At 38.2% G+C, this 14,351-nt stretch overlaps 1 protein-coding gene across 3 annotated transcripts in view; it reads left to right on the top strand.

Moving 5' to 3' along the window:
• STRN3 (striatin 3) overlaps positions 1–8,426 on the top strand; it is a 60,750-nt gene extending 52,324 nt beyond the window's left edge. For all 3 annotated transcript variants that reach the window (XM_030948959.1, XM_030948958.1, XM_030948957.1), the window contains 5 exons: positions 495–662; positions 910–1,050; positions 2,959–3,066; positions 5,323–5,409; positions 5,524–8,426. In XM_030948959.1, coding sequence (XP_030804819.1) covers positions 495–662; positions 910–1,050; positions 2,959–3,066; positions 5,323–5,409; positions 5,524–5,693 — 674 coding nt within the window. In that variant the 3' untranslated portion in view covers positions 5,694–8,426. The remainder of the gene's footprint in view (positions 1–494; positions 663–909; positions 1,051–2,958; positions 3,067–5,322; positions 5,410–5,523) is intronic.
• The last annotated feature ends 5,925 nt before the right edge of the window (positions 8,427–14,351 follow it).

Raw genomic sequence — 14,351 nt, 5'->3', positions numbered from 1 at the left:
TTAGACCATACCTATGTGTCAGCCGAGTATGCTGAATAAACACTGCATCAAGTAAGCATCCAGTGTTAAAGTGGAAAGCTGATTTTCTGCACCTTGTACAAAGGAAGGGCTGTGATCAAGCATCCTTAAGGTGTTGAATTTGAAAGGAAGAAATAAGAGAGGAGGTGGTAACAAGAGTGAATAATTCGGGGAAAAGTGACACAGTTTAGTTGTTTGTGGGTTTGTTTTTTTTTTGTTGTTGTTGTTGACTGGTTTGGTTTGGTAGGGTTTTTTGGTTTGAGTTTGTTTGTTTTCCTGGTTGGTTGGTTGGTTTTTGGAGAAAGATGGCAATGGTTGTGCAAAATGACTTGTGCAATATTCTAGCTGTTGCTTAAAGAGGAAGGGCAGGGGGAACGTTCAGCTGGTTTATGTGGAATTTAATCTATGTTGAGTTACAAGAAATAATGAATGCTTCTTCACTAAAATGGTTTCCTTTCTCAACTTTTTTTTTCCAGAGCCAAACGTTCTAGCTGGCACATTAATTGCTCACACAGATGCAGTCTGGGGTCTTGCTTACAGTGGTGTAAAGAATCACTTACTCTCTTGTTCAGCAGATGGCACTATTAGGTTATGGAACCCACCGGAAAAAAATCCCTGTATTTGCACTTACAATGGAGAGAAAGGTAACTTTCTGCAGTGGTTTTGAAAATTGGTTATGAGGCAGCTGATGATGCATCCTGGCTCATTGTCTCCATTTATCCAAACTAGGTAACATAGCTAAAAGAATAACTTGTAAAATAATCATGGTGCTGTAGCATTACTTTAAAGAAAAGAGCAAATATCTTCTTTAAGTATGACCTTAAATGCTTACATTGTCAGGAATTTTAAAAGCGTTTTGTTCTTTCTAAAGATTTTTTTTGCTCTTTCTAGAGCATGGAATACCCACATCAGTCGACTTTATAGGTTGTGACCCTGCTCATATGGTGGCATCTTTTAACACTGGCGGCACAGTCATCTATGATTTAGAAACATCCCAGTCAGTGGTAATGTTTTCATCACAAGTAGAATCTGGTAAGTAGAGCTCTTCTGTAATAAATACCCATCTTGGATGAGGTACCTGTTGCATTATTATGGTACCTCATTGTATGGTGTAGTAAATGAAAAGGTTTTACTCCTCTGCTGCATCATTGAGTTTGAGGGATTATTAGATGCTTGGAACAAACACTGTGAAAAGGTGTTCTAACTCCTCTAGTCTGCTCTTGTGCAACCCTGCCTGGAGTGCTGCCTCCATCTCTGGGGCCCCAGCATAAGGACACTGACCTGTTAGACTGTGAGTCCAGAGCAAGGGTGTGAAGATGATCCCAGAGCTGGAGCACCTCTCCTGTGAACACAGGCTGAAAGGGTTGGGGTTGTTCAGTCTGGAGAGGGTTCTTGGGAGAGATTACTGTGATCTTCCTATACGTAAAGGAGCCTACAAGAAACTTGGAGAGGAGCTTGTTTGTACAAGGGCATGTGGTGACAAGGGGGGAAGGCATCAAACTGAGAGAGGGTAGGTTTAGATTAGATATTAGGAAGAAGTTCTTTACTGTGAGAGTGGTGAGACGCTGGCACAGGTAGCTCAGAGAAATTTGGGATCCTTCATCCCTGGGAAATGTTCTAGGTGAGGCTGAATGTGGCTTAAAACAGCCAGGTTTAGTGGATGGTGGACCTGCCTGTGGCAGGAAGGATTGGAACTAGGTTATGTTAAAGGTCCCTTCCACTCAAGCCATTTTATGATTCTGTTAGCAGGATTTGAAAGTAGGGGTAGTGAAAGCAACAGTTACTTTTCTGTAAGATTTCTTAAGATTCAGTTTTCTGATTTGTATATGAAACCACAGTTTTCATTATATAGGCTTGACATGGAGGATATCAAGACAAGTAGGTGAATAATAGGTGAATTAAACAGAATATTTAATTCAGTGTAGAATTCTGCACAGGTTGGGATTAAACACACTTTCTGGTGGAACTTTGTAGAAATCCTGTTGCTGCAAATAAAGTGTTACAGAGAGGTAGCTCATCAAGAATGAATTGCATGTGTTTGATGAAACTCCACTACATGGAGGAGGCTTCTTTTTGTGATGCTCCTCAAGCAATTCGTAAGGAAAACCTCCAGTTTCTGCTCATTCCTTTCTAGAAAATGTGATTTAAAAGAATAGTGCAAGGAGAGGATCTGCTTCTCCCCTCTAAGTAGTGTAGTTTACTTTAATAATTAAACTTACAGACTTCAACACAGGTTACAAAATTGTGTAAAAGCTATCTTATAGATGCCTTCTGCAAAGCCAGACATTGAAGTGAGAAGGAACATCAGAATTTGGAGAAACACCTTTCTAGTTTGAAGAGAGACTTTTAAATGGATTCAAGAAAAATTAAGCACAGAAATTAAAATACCAAGATAGTTTTTTAAGAAGAGTATCCTGTAGAGATTTTAAACCATTTATTGTTTAAGTTGAAGTCACAAATGTATCTGACAGAATCTAAGAGGGTTAGGTTGACTTCAGTTACTTGGATTCTCTGGTCTAGTAGAAGGTGTCCCTTCCAACCCAAACCACCCTCATGCTTCTGTCTTCCCCCCACAAACTAAATATTTTTTGATGCAGAGGTGTAAGAGCTGTGTGCTAAACATACATTACTCATGCTACAGTTTGTTTCTACTTGGCTAGTGCTGCCCTGCAGTACTTGCTGGGTTTTATCTCTCAGTAATCTTTCATGGGTGTAAACTACTTGTAAGCTTTAACCTTACAGTACCATGGGTAGAGTCCACCTCACTTTGCCCCATCCTGTGAAGCAAGAAGCTTTATTTCTTAGGAGATCATTGGTCCTAAGATATTACTTACATAATGTTAAAGAATATGGTAATCTAAAATGTAATGCTAAAACACTGTCATTTTAACTTTACATTTTCTTTAAGGCAGATTAATATTCTTTTTATTTTATTTTCAGGTGTACAATCAAATAATCATATTAACAAGGTAGTAAGTCATCCCACACTTCCTGTAACTATTACAGCACATGAAGATAGACACATCAAATTTTTTGACAACAAAACGGGTAAGGATAACAAGAACCTAATTTGTGTATATGAATATGTTTAAAGAAATCTGGATGACATAGGGAGAATCCATTTGTAGAAAACTTACTACTGATTTAGTCTTATATAAAACAGAACTTTTGGTATTTCTAAGATTAAAACTTTTCAGTACCTTCTCTGTGAAATAGTGATACCTGTTGCAATTGTGACTTCAGAAGTCAGAAAACACTCAAAACAGACAGAGATAGTTGTGAGGGACAAGAAAGTGGTCTTTAATTTAGAGCTTTCCTGATTTACAGAGTATGTCTGCTTTCATTTCCATGCTTTTAACTCTAAGCATATGTCAGTTATGTTTTTCAACTCTTAGTAGTAAAAAAAATCACTTAGTACCTATTAGGGCAAGAAGTAACCCTTAATTCATTGTGGTAATGAAATCCTGTGTTATACTTAAGTTATTGATAAGGTTTATAGAACAGAAAAGGATCTGGAAGAAGGAGGGTAAGGAAGGCTATAGGAGAAAACTGCACTGTCTGTTGTGACAAAAACATTAAAATAATTGTAAGAACAAATGTAAACTTTCTATTTGTGAAATTACCTGTCACTTCCTACATGTTACCTATCAAAGTTGGAAGGAAAAAAAATCAAGCTCACTTTAAGTAAGCATGTGCAAAACACCCATTTGAAGTGTGTTTGGTTTGGTCCCAATAGGGGATGGTGCACCCCAGTAGGTTCCTGGGGTTTTTGTTTTCTAAAGCAAAAAAGCTGGACATTTTTTCCACTTTGCACCTGCCATGAACCTATGTATTTGAACTGTGGTCATTAAATGCATTACATTGTTGTTGCTGAAATTAAGATTTACTACTTCAAAGAAACAAAGAATAAGGAAAAAAAATCTGCAGTAAGAAATAATTGGGTCAAAGACAGGAAACAGAGGGTAGAAGCAAATGGTCTTTTTGTGGAATAAAGTATCTGTGGGTCTGGAGGAATCAGCAATATTTCAACATAGTGAGTCATCTGAACAGGGAACAGTATATTGGCAGTTAACCGACATTCATTAATTCAGGTTATTAAACATGAAGGCTGACGAGGAAGAACTGGAGATCTTAAAAGACATAAGAGCAGGCAAATTAAATTCCATGTGGATGAATTTGAAATTATACATGTAAAGGAAAAATAAACATTGTAACATAAAATAATAATCACTGGGCTAACTGTTCTTATTCAAAGTAAAACCTCGGAGTTATAATAAGAGGTTAGATAAAAATACTAGTTTGTTGCTTAGCAGTCAGAATAGCAAAATGTGTATTAGGAGGGAAAGGAATAAAAGGCAAAAGGGAACATTTTAATACCTTTACATGAATACTTTGAATGAAGTCTCCCTTACCTCAAAGGGGATATAGCCAAATTAATATGTTTCAGAGAATGGTTAGAAAGATGATCAAAGATTTTCAGTAGCTTTTAGCTTCTTCAGGAAGAATCTTAGAAACTGAATAGTCTGAGATTCTTCAGGATGAGGAGCAACTGAACAAAGCTGATTTACATTCTTCATGTTGGTCATGGTCTTACAGAGATTTATTTGCTCTTTTTCAACACATGAACTGATGTTCAGTTGCTAATCCCCAACAGGTGGCAGACTCAAAACAGGAGAGAGGCAGTGATCCTTCTATGCAGTTAAACATTCTGGAACTCCTTCCAAAAAGCATCATGAGGTGCTAAAAGATGTTATTAGGAGTCCAGGAACAGAGGTCAACTTAAAGAAATTAAGAGTACTTGAATGCAGAGTTAACTGTTCTGGCTTGTGACATAACCAAACAGTTAATTGTTAGAAGCTGGAGAGTATTTTGGGCAAGTATCACCTATAGTTGCCTTATTTTTCTCTCCTAGCAATGACAGAGATAGATGGACCCACGGATAAGTCTCATTTTACAAAGCTTCATCAACACTCTCCTACTGGGGCAGTTATTAGGACATTTAAGAGACAAAGGTTCTCACCTAGTCTTTTTAGGCCTTCACTGTCGTTGCTGGCAATAAAGATACCAATTGGATAAAGATTGTTTACAATGGGAATACCTTTTTGAGAGTTGTGTGTCATTTGCCGTTATGTTTATACAAGAGTCTGCAGTTGAAACTTTGTAATTTCTAATGGAATAGAACTATTCAAATATTACTGGAATCTAAATAAGCATGTTGTCTTATATTGTGTTTAAGGGGAATGGGTTGATGATTTTTAAATAAACAGTACTTCACAGGAAATTCACTGTTTATTTTTCTTTTAGGTAAAATGATCCATTCTATGGTTGCTCACTTGGATGCTGTCACAAGCCTAGCTGTAGATCCTAATGGAATCTATTTAATGTCTGGAAGTAAGGGTTTTTTTTTTTCACATCCTACATGTTCTATATAAATTATGCATTTATGATGCACTAAATTTCTGACAAATATATCTTTTATTTTTCCTTTCTTTATTTCCTAAACAGGCCATGATTGTTCCATTAGGTTGTGGAATTTGGACAGCAAGACATGTGTGCAAGAAATAACTGCTCATAGGAAAAAGCTGGATGAATCAATTTATGATGTAGCATTTCATCCATCAAAAGCATATATTGCCAGTGCAGGAGCTGATGCCCTTGCCAAAGTGTTTGTGTGACATAGCAGAACAAACCTGCATCATAACAGCAGGTCTGTTTGGACAAAAAAGAGGGAATGCGTCACTGCCATCAATTATAAGGTTACCAATAAGACACTACATCTGATCTGCCTGGGTGAAGGCTCTTAAGTGGGGCAGGTAGAAGTTGGTGAAAAGTCACCACATCCTGAACAATGTCAGGCTCATTCATTTAACTGTAATTACTGTATTTGGGGGGGTGGGGACAAATACAAAAAAGAAAACCAGTATTTGTAGCCTTGACTGGATATGAACTGAGCGTATGTCTGTTCTTTAGGTGTCTTTAAGCAAACGTGGAGTCTGATCTTACAAAAGACTTTTATTTTGGACTCTGTGTGCTGCCTTAGGGTTAGGAATGTGGTGCTCTTGTGGGGGAAAGTGAGCTCCAAGAGTAGCTTTCTTTTCATCTCTTAGTAATCTTCTGTTTATCAGTTGAATGCCACAGATTCCCCTTTTAAACTTTTATTTTGCTTTAAAGAAAAGGAAATTTAACTTAAAATATTTTAGCATTAGTTGCACAAAATGTTTGGATAAAATTCTAGTTTTTATAAGTCTTTTTATATATTTAGCCTGTCACAACAGTGCTCAAGATTGTATTGATAATGTTTTTCTGCATTATAGAACCCTAAAACACAGAGATCTCACTGACCCGCTGCCGTGTAACCACAATCTTCCCTTCTTTTGCCTAATACAGCTCAGCTAAGTCCTTGCTTAAGGATGCTAATTCATCATCATCGCATAACTGTCTTCATAAATAAAGGACTGTAAAATGTGTTCAAATGAAACACAGAGGGGTTAACACCCCTAAATGAACTCTTAAAAAAAATTAATCTTGGCATCCTATCACTATGTGATATTTTGTACATCTTACTGTATTTACGAGTTTATTTATCAAGGATTACCCATCTTGCTAATGGCCTATTGTTATTTATTTCACTTTTTGTTGGTCTTTATATCCTTTTATGTAGTGTGTTAAAGGGCCCTGTATATCTGTTATGGCACTCTTTGAACAGTCTAAAATAGATGAGAAAATGGGACATTTGATAATTCTAAAGTTGCAAACCAAGAAATTCTTTTTCCTCTGGTTAAAAGTACCTGGAGTGGAGTTGATTCAAAAAAAACAATCTTGTTTCAGAACCTTTGGAGTGAAAATTATTTTTATTTGCATTTCAAATAGAATACAAAAGTAGTTAATTCAAGATTCATAAATCTGCTGTGTTTTGACTAGTTACTCCCTGCTTTTATTTTATTTTTCAGACGTGCTTCAGTTTATGGTGTAACTAAAAATTTTGTTTGTGTAATGCATGATTAATACAAAAAAGTATTTTTTCTAGTCTTCCACAAAACTTTTCTGATCAGTTTGCGAGTTTTGATGAGTTTTGTAAGGTTTCTGTTTTACAAACTATGAATCAGCAAATTTTTAAGATTGTACTGCATAGCAAAAGTACAGCTGTTGAAAAATAATGTATATAAAATGCATATAATAAATATTAAATGGTGTACCTGTATGTTACTGTTGGCTACATTATTTTGTGTTGCACAGTTTGAAAGTCATTCTGCAAATTACTAAATTAGGTCTCAATTTTAGCAAAATGACCATTTGTTTATTACGCTTATAAGCTGCTTTGCTTTTGCAAGATTGTAATAGTTGTCTGGATGTTGAGCAACTGTTCAGTTTCAAGCAGCAGTACCCACATATAAGAACATGTTTCCACAATGTTTAGAAAATTTTTACAAGAACAAATTGAAAAGTGCTGATGTATTCTTACAGCCCTTCTAAGGTGATAATCTAAGTGTTTTTTCATTATCTTTGCATATGAAGTGAATCTGAAGTGATGTAGGAGCCAGAAAGGTACTCTGTTTTTATTTCAAACTGCCACTGAATAGTTGTGTTGAATTAAAAAAAAAAAACAAAAAAACAACCTAATTTCTAAATGCCTAAAATTTGCCTATATATCTTACCTCTGTCCATTTCTTTCCAAGTCCTCCTGTAAAGTTGATGAACAAAAAACTAAACTGAAGGTCAACATTTACCTATTCTGTGATGAGTCACTTTGCTCAAAGTATATCAGCAGAAACAGAATACCACAATATGAATATTTTTGTGTAAAGTAGTATGTTTAGATATAAGTTAACTAAAGCTAGAACATGTTCCTATAAGTGGTTTAACTGCGTTGTTCCATGTAAGTTTCCAGTTTTCCAGTAAGAATGTATTTCATGCCATCTCATGTCAAGCAAATTAGAACCAAAAAAAAAAAAAAAAAAAAAAAAAAGGAAAGAGGTGCTCATGACAGGCAGTTATATTTTGGAATTAATTTTGTTTTAGTAATAATGTTGCATTGCTTGAAATGTTACAGTAAATTATAATTGTGTAGGAATTGGAGAATTTTGTCCTTTATCATGAAGATTGAGGTGAGACCTTCCAGTAATTGCTTGTAGGACACTAAGACTTAACTTTTGAAAGTAACATTCAGCTGATTTGCACTTTTTGTTCTTTCCAGTCTCTAAAGTATTCAACTAATCAACAGACAAGAGAGTATTTGAATTTTATTGGAAGTAGTTTAATAATCGCCTTTTCTGAAGCCAAACGTTGTTTCTGGCAGCTTTTCCAGACTGCTGCATTTTAATGCTTAAATAAAATGTGATTGTTTAATAAACATTACCATGCATAACATTTCCCTTTTTTTTAATTGTATTAAAATTGAAATTATAAAAGCTGAAATACTTGCTTATTTTCCTTAATTGAAATCTTAATGATCATCTTAGTTCACTAATGCATAGTGGATGAAGTGCTGTAGTGAGGCATCAGTTATTGAATATTACCAATAATTTCTAATACCTCTTTGTTTATTTGTCGTGGGGTGTAACATGCTGAAACCTTTATTTGTTGGGTTTCAGTTTTTTAGAATGGAAGAGCTATAGTACTGGTGATGGGTAAGATGATAGTGCTCAAAGAAATGGTTTTATTTAGCAAAACCACCTCAGCTTATGCAAGGATTTACTTCCCTTTTGTGAGACCCACAAGACTGGTCCTCAGAACCCAGATGGAAAGATATCTGAATGTGTTTTATAATACCTGTAGCATTTAGGGTGTGATTGATAAGTCTCTGTTAACAGACTTAGTCTCCATCTTGCTTTTTATTGTGGGAACAGTTTTAAGCAGACGTGGTGACTGTAGTCCAATCCAGCATAAACAGTAGTATGCTGTCCACATAAATAGTGAATTCACATGAAAAAGAATTAACAAGCCCTGGTTAAGAATCTTCTGTAATTTAGAAATACTAAGGACAAATTTATTTACCAGGAGAAAATTGGTAGGTTTTCCAAGTGGAAAAACTGGGCTTGAAGTTACACTATCAGTAGCAATGCATTTCACATATTGTATGCTAATTTATTTTGAAACTGATAGCACACTCTGTCCAGGCATGCCCTTCTTATTATGTGCTTTAATTTACTTTGAAACTGATTACACTTTGCTCCAGCACTTCCCATCTCACATCAGTGGAAAGCCCCTTGCTCACACAGTGCTGACTCCTTGCATTTTTGTTCTGTTTGGTTTCATAGACTCATAGAAAGGCCTGGGATGGAAGGGACATTGAAAATCACCATGGACAGGGGCAGCTTCCACTAAACAGATTTTTAATTGCCCCATCCAGCCTGGCTTTCAGCACTTCCAGGGATGGGGCATCCGCACCTTCTCTGGATAACCTATGTGCCAGTGAGCCACAACCCTCACAGTAAAAAATTATTTTCTAGTATCCAATTTAACCTGTTCTGTTTGAAGTTTGAAGCAGTTTCCCCTTGTCCTGTCTTGTAAAAAGTCCCTCTCTGGCTTTCTTACAGGCTCCCTTCAGCTACTGGAAGGCCATCATTAGGTCAGCCCAAAGCCTGCTCCTCTCTAGGTTGGCAAGTCCCAACACTGAGACATGCTCCATCCCTTTGATCATCTTGTGGCCCTCCTCTGGACTCACTCCAGCAGCTCCAAGTCCTTCCTGTGCTGGCACCCAGAGCTGATGCAGCCCTGCAGTGGGCTCTCAGCAGAGCAGAGCAGAGGGGCAGAATCCCCTCCCTGGCCCTGCTGCCCACGCTGCTCTGGCTGCAGCCCAGGACACGTTTGGCTCTCTGGGCTGGCAGTGCCCATAGCTGGCTCATGTGCAGCCTCTCAGGCAGCAGCACCCCCAAGTCCTTCTGGGCAGGGCTGCTCTGGGGCTGTTCATCCCCAGCCTGTGCTGGTACTGGGGCTTGTCCCAATCCAGGTGTAGCACCAGCACCTGGTCTTTAGTTAAACCTCAGGAGGTTCCCATGGGCCCACTTCTTGAGCTTGTCCAGGTCCCTCTGGTTGGTATCCCATCCTTCAGATGTGTTGAGCACATCACTCAGTTTGTCATTATAGTGCATGAATGAGTGTGTGTATACATCTATATATACATACACACACACGTGTATTTATGTTCTGCGTCTAAGAACTTTTTTAAAAAAGAATTAACAAAAGCAGACAGCTTCAGAATTGTTTTGAAATGCTACTTCTGAGATGAGTTTAAGAATGTTCCATTTTCATACTTTCTCTGTTGGTACTTTGAGAATGTACACCCTTGAGTCTTATGCAGATTAAATTAGTAACAGATTTTAAAAAATAAATAGTTCAAGCTACAACAACTTTAAAATGTTATAAAAATGTATTGGTTTGTTTTTAATTTTTAGTATAGAAACAAACTTTGAGTTGATAATGTAAAACAGCAGCCTTTCTTTTTAGTCCTCCCTCTTACCTCCTTCTCCTGGAAGGTCATGTTGTGTTCCAGCTGACTGGAGCTGGGAGGATGACTTTATAAGCTCGGTGCAGTCTTGTGGCCCACCTGCTGTGGGTGGAGGGAGCTGCTGGGGCCAGCCAGGCTGTGATGGCCACTTCTGGCTGGGCACAGAGCAGGGCTGCAGGAGTCCCTCAGCAAGCTGGGGGGAGGCAGGGCAGGAGAGGTTTGCCCTCTGTGCCTTCAGACATCATGGTGTTGGCAGAGAGAGAGCTGCTCATTTGTCCACTGTTGGTCACATATCCTTGAGGTGTCCCCTGAGGCTTGTCTCCATCTCACTTTGGCTTGCCTTGCGGCTGTTGGGAAGCTGTCATTGATCCTGCTGTGCCTGGTGTGACCATCTGGGCACTTCTCAGACCATGCCTGATGGCTACTGGGGCTTTGCTCATGCACAGCAGCTGTCCAAGGAGATGTGGTTTTCCTTTATGATAGGAGCGCTGCCCAAGGTGATGATATTCTTCAGTGACTTTGTGGTGACTGGCCTCATTGCCTTTGTTAAGCACCTTTTTTCTATTGTTTTAGGTGTCTTTCTAGTTGCTCTTTTGTACTTTGAAATGGGTGGGTATCTGTTTTTTCCATTTGTGGGCAGCTGGGGGCAGGGGCTTAAAAGAAGAAGCTCTTGAAAGGGTCTGCAGCTGCTCTGCATGCCCTGGTGCTGTGTTGGAGTCTGAATCATGGCTCTGTCTTATGTGCCCTGTGCTTTTGGTGGACTGGCTGGTAGCCTGAGAATTCCCTCTGGATTCCCTCTGCTGGAGTTTTCTGGTTATAGAAATACTATTACACCTTAACAATAGCAAGTCTTTTTAAAATACTGGTACATCCTCATTACTAGGATAGATGTTGGCAAAAACAGGAGCTGTGTGTTGGCTTCCTGGTGTGTTTCTCTTGCCTGAGATAACCCAGGTGACTGACTCTGCTAATATTAAACAGTTTTCTGTAAAGATTTATCTGACAGCTGCCATACAGAAGAATTTCCTAGAGGCTAAGAAATATTTTCCCCAGTTTGACTGACCTAACACCCAACAGTTTCCATGGTGCAAATGCATTATATTCTGTCAGAAACCCTTTTTTTTGGCAGATATTTGGGTTTAACAGAAGCAACTGATCCTGGTCACTTTCTCCTAATTGTTTGTGTTGGTCTAGTCTCTGTTCAGATTTGAGCAAATCTGACCATTGGGGAGTAAATTCCTTGTTGATGTATTTGCTATCAACATGCTGTGCCAGACAGGTCTGGGTTTTTTCCTAAACTGGCTCCTAGTCCTCACCAGAATTAGTTCAACAAGTTTGTGTATCTCACCTAATTTAGAGTGTTTAGATGAGAGAAAGCTGTTTTTGCATCTACCTTTTCTGAACAAGTATTCTTGAAATACCCAAGGGTGTCAAGAGAATTTCAGAAACTACATAATAGTGAATTTGCTTTTCATTTGAAAAAAATACTGTTTTGATTATATAGTTTGTTTGATTTGGAACTCATCAAAGCTTTCAAAGTGGTGCTAAGTTAGTAATTTTTGTAATTTTCCCATCTAATTTAAAGTATTTTCCTAAATCTTGCCAGTCTTTTTCTCAATCTTTTGACTTTTTGTTGTCTCTAACTTGTATTCTTTGGCAGATAATTGTTTATCATACTTGTAATCTGATCACATCAACCAGGGCAGAAAAATAATTTTATATCCCTTTGCTTACATTCTGCCATACTCCAATTGCTGTTAAGTAGTAAAGGCCATATCTGACCTCAGTAAAGGTTGGAAAAGTTTAGTTAACATTTGCTAGCAAAAACAGCAGTGCAGGATTCCCATGCTGCTGCCTTAGGAACGGGTCCAGTGTGAAGTTCAGCTGTAGGTTCAGTTCTAGCCTGGGGCTGAGGGTCTATCCAAGCTCCCAGGAGCTGCTTGGCAGCAGGGAGCGATGCTACCTGTTCCTTCTGGCTGTGGCAAACCCTAACCCTGCCCTCCATCGTCCTGACCCCGCTGCTATTCACAGGCAACTGCTCTGGGGGTGGAATGCAGAGACAAATAGGACAAAATATTTGCTTGTGTATAGATGCAGGTGAGTATAAACAAATCAGAGAGTAATAAAACAATAAATACCCTTAATTTCATGAAAGCAGCTTATGATCAAGGACACTTCACTAACCAGACTTGATTGTTTGAAAGGAAAGGAAATTTTGATCCTAATGAGATTAAATTTAAAGTGGTCATTTGCTTCAATGCAGAGATTAAATCCTGGCATTTAATCATAGACAGCAAATTTTCAGAACCTATTCTTCCTTCAGCTGAAGCTAGAGGCAAAAATTTTTGAGGCCAACGAGGGGAAAAGAATGCCTGCTGCAGTTAGTAGACATCTATGACTGAGAAGTGGCTCATACTTCAGTTCTAAACTGTTTGCTGGAAGTTTCCATGTGTTTTGTGTCTCTATTTGGATGACAGGTGATCACAAGATAGCCATGTTCTGCTTCCACTTCCCAAAAATACCACTTATGTTTACTGTCCCAGGGCCAAACCAGAACCATTGCTTTTATTAGGCTGTGGATTTAAGTCCCCAGTTTCCAGGCAGTTTGCTTAAGAATAAAGTGGATTGTCTTTGACAGTGCTCAGGCCTTCTGTGACACTTGCATGGAACAGAGAAATTTTCTGTCATTTTTGTGGCTTTGATACTTTCTGGAGCTGACTTACCCTTCAAGCTAACGAAAGGAAGGAAAGTGCTGACAAAATTGGTGGAGCTATGTATGATATTGAGAATTACCCCATAAGGAAAAAGCAAGGCATAAGCAGTTGTTCCTGCTTTTCTTATTCAGAACAGGGAAAGTAAAAATGCTGTATTTTATGGGGCCATGCCTGATAGAAGGGAAAGTTTACATGACAACACTAATATGAAAGGCAAATGGAAGTAATTAAAATATTTATCGGAGAATCTACTGTTCTCATGAGACTATACTAATGTGCCAAAAAATCCAATCCTGTTATTTCTCTCTTCCCACTTTAAAATTGCTTTGTAAGTTGTAGAGAATTATAATTGTTGACTTTTGATGCAAATGATTTTGGCTAGTTTCTGCACAGCTCTTTATTGGCATTGATTTTAAAAGGCATAGTACTTTTAAAGTGACTATTTTCTCTTAAGAATGTTAGGATGGTCCTTCTTTTGGGTCTTTCTTGTTCCCTGCCAATTCAATATTAATAGTTTCACAGTGATAATAAAAGTTGGTTGACTTCTGAGACCCATTTTGTGTTCTGCTTAAGGATATAAAGTAGAAGGCTTTTGCTACCAGGTTGCAGGTCTGGCTGTATGAAGACTCCTCTGCAGTTTACTGACCTTCAGTCCAAGACTGTATACCTGCTTTTCATATGTACTGCACTTGTCAGAGCTAGAAATAGCCATGCTATCAAGAGATGAATATACAAGGTAATTGATGGTAAAGAGAGGACCTAAATGCCTAAGATTTGTGCAAGGTGCAAAATTTGAGGTGCAGAAAATTTGTAAGGAGAATCAGAGACACTGGCCTGAGTTTCCTTGTAAGACTGAGAAAGACATATTGCCAGTGACAAAGGAAGTCATGCTCCTTTCTGTTATAAAATAGCCTGTGAGTGGAGAATTCACCCAGGAAAGACCTTGTGGCAGGGAATGCTCCCAGTGCTCAGGGATGTGTCGTAACCAAAGCATGGCTGTAGGTTGTAGCTCTTCCTGGAAGTTATCGTGGTACTAAAGGGGATTTCAATTTATTTAGAACAGCAGATTAATAAAAATTTGTAAATTTAAATTGCTCTTAGTGGGAAGGATGAGTTTTGAACTGTGTTAACTACTATTTCATGTAAAATTCCAAACAGCTGCATGGGAGTTA

Source organism: Camarhynchus parvulus, chromosome 5 (genome assembly GCF_901933205.1).
Source record: "Camarhynchus parvulus chromosome 5, STF_HiC, whole genome shotgun sequence".
NCBI classification, from domain to species: Eukaryota; Metazoa; Chordata; class Aves; order Passeriformes; family Thraupidae; genus Camarhynchus; species Camarhynchus parvulus.
This window is presented reverse-complemented; position numbering and strand designations above follow the sequence as displayed.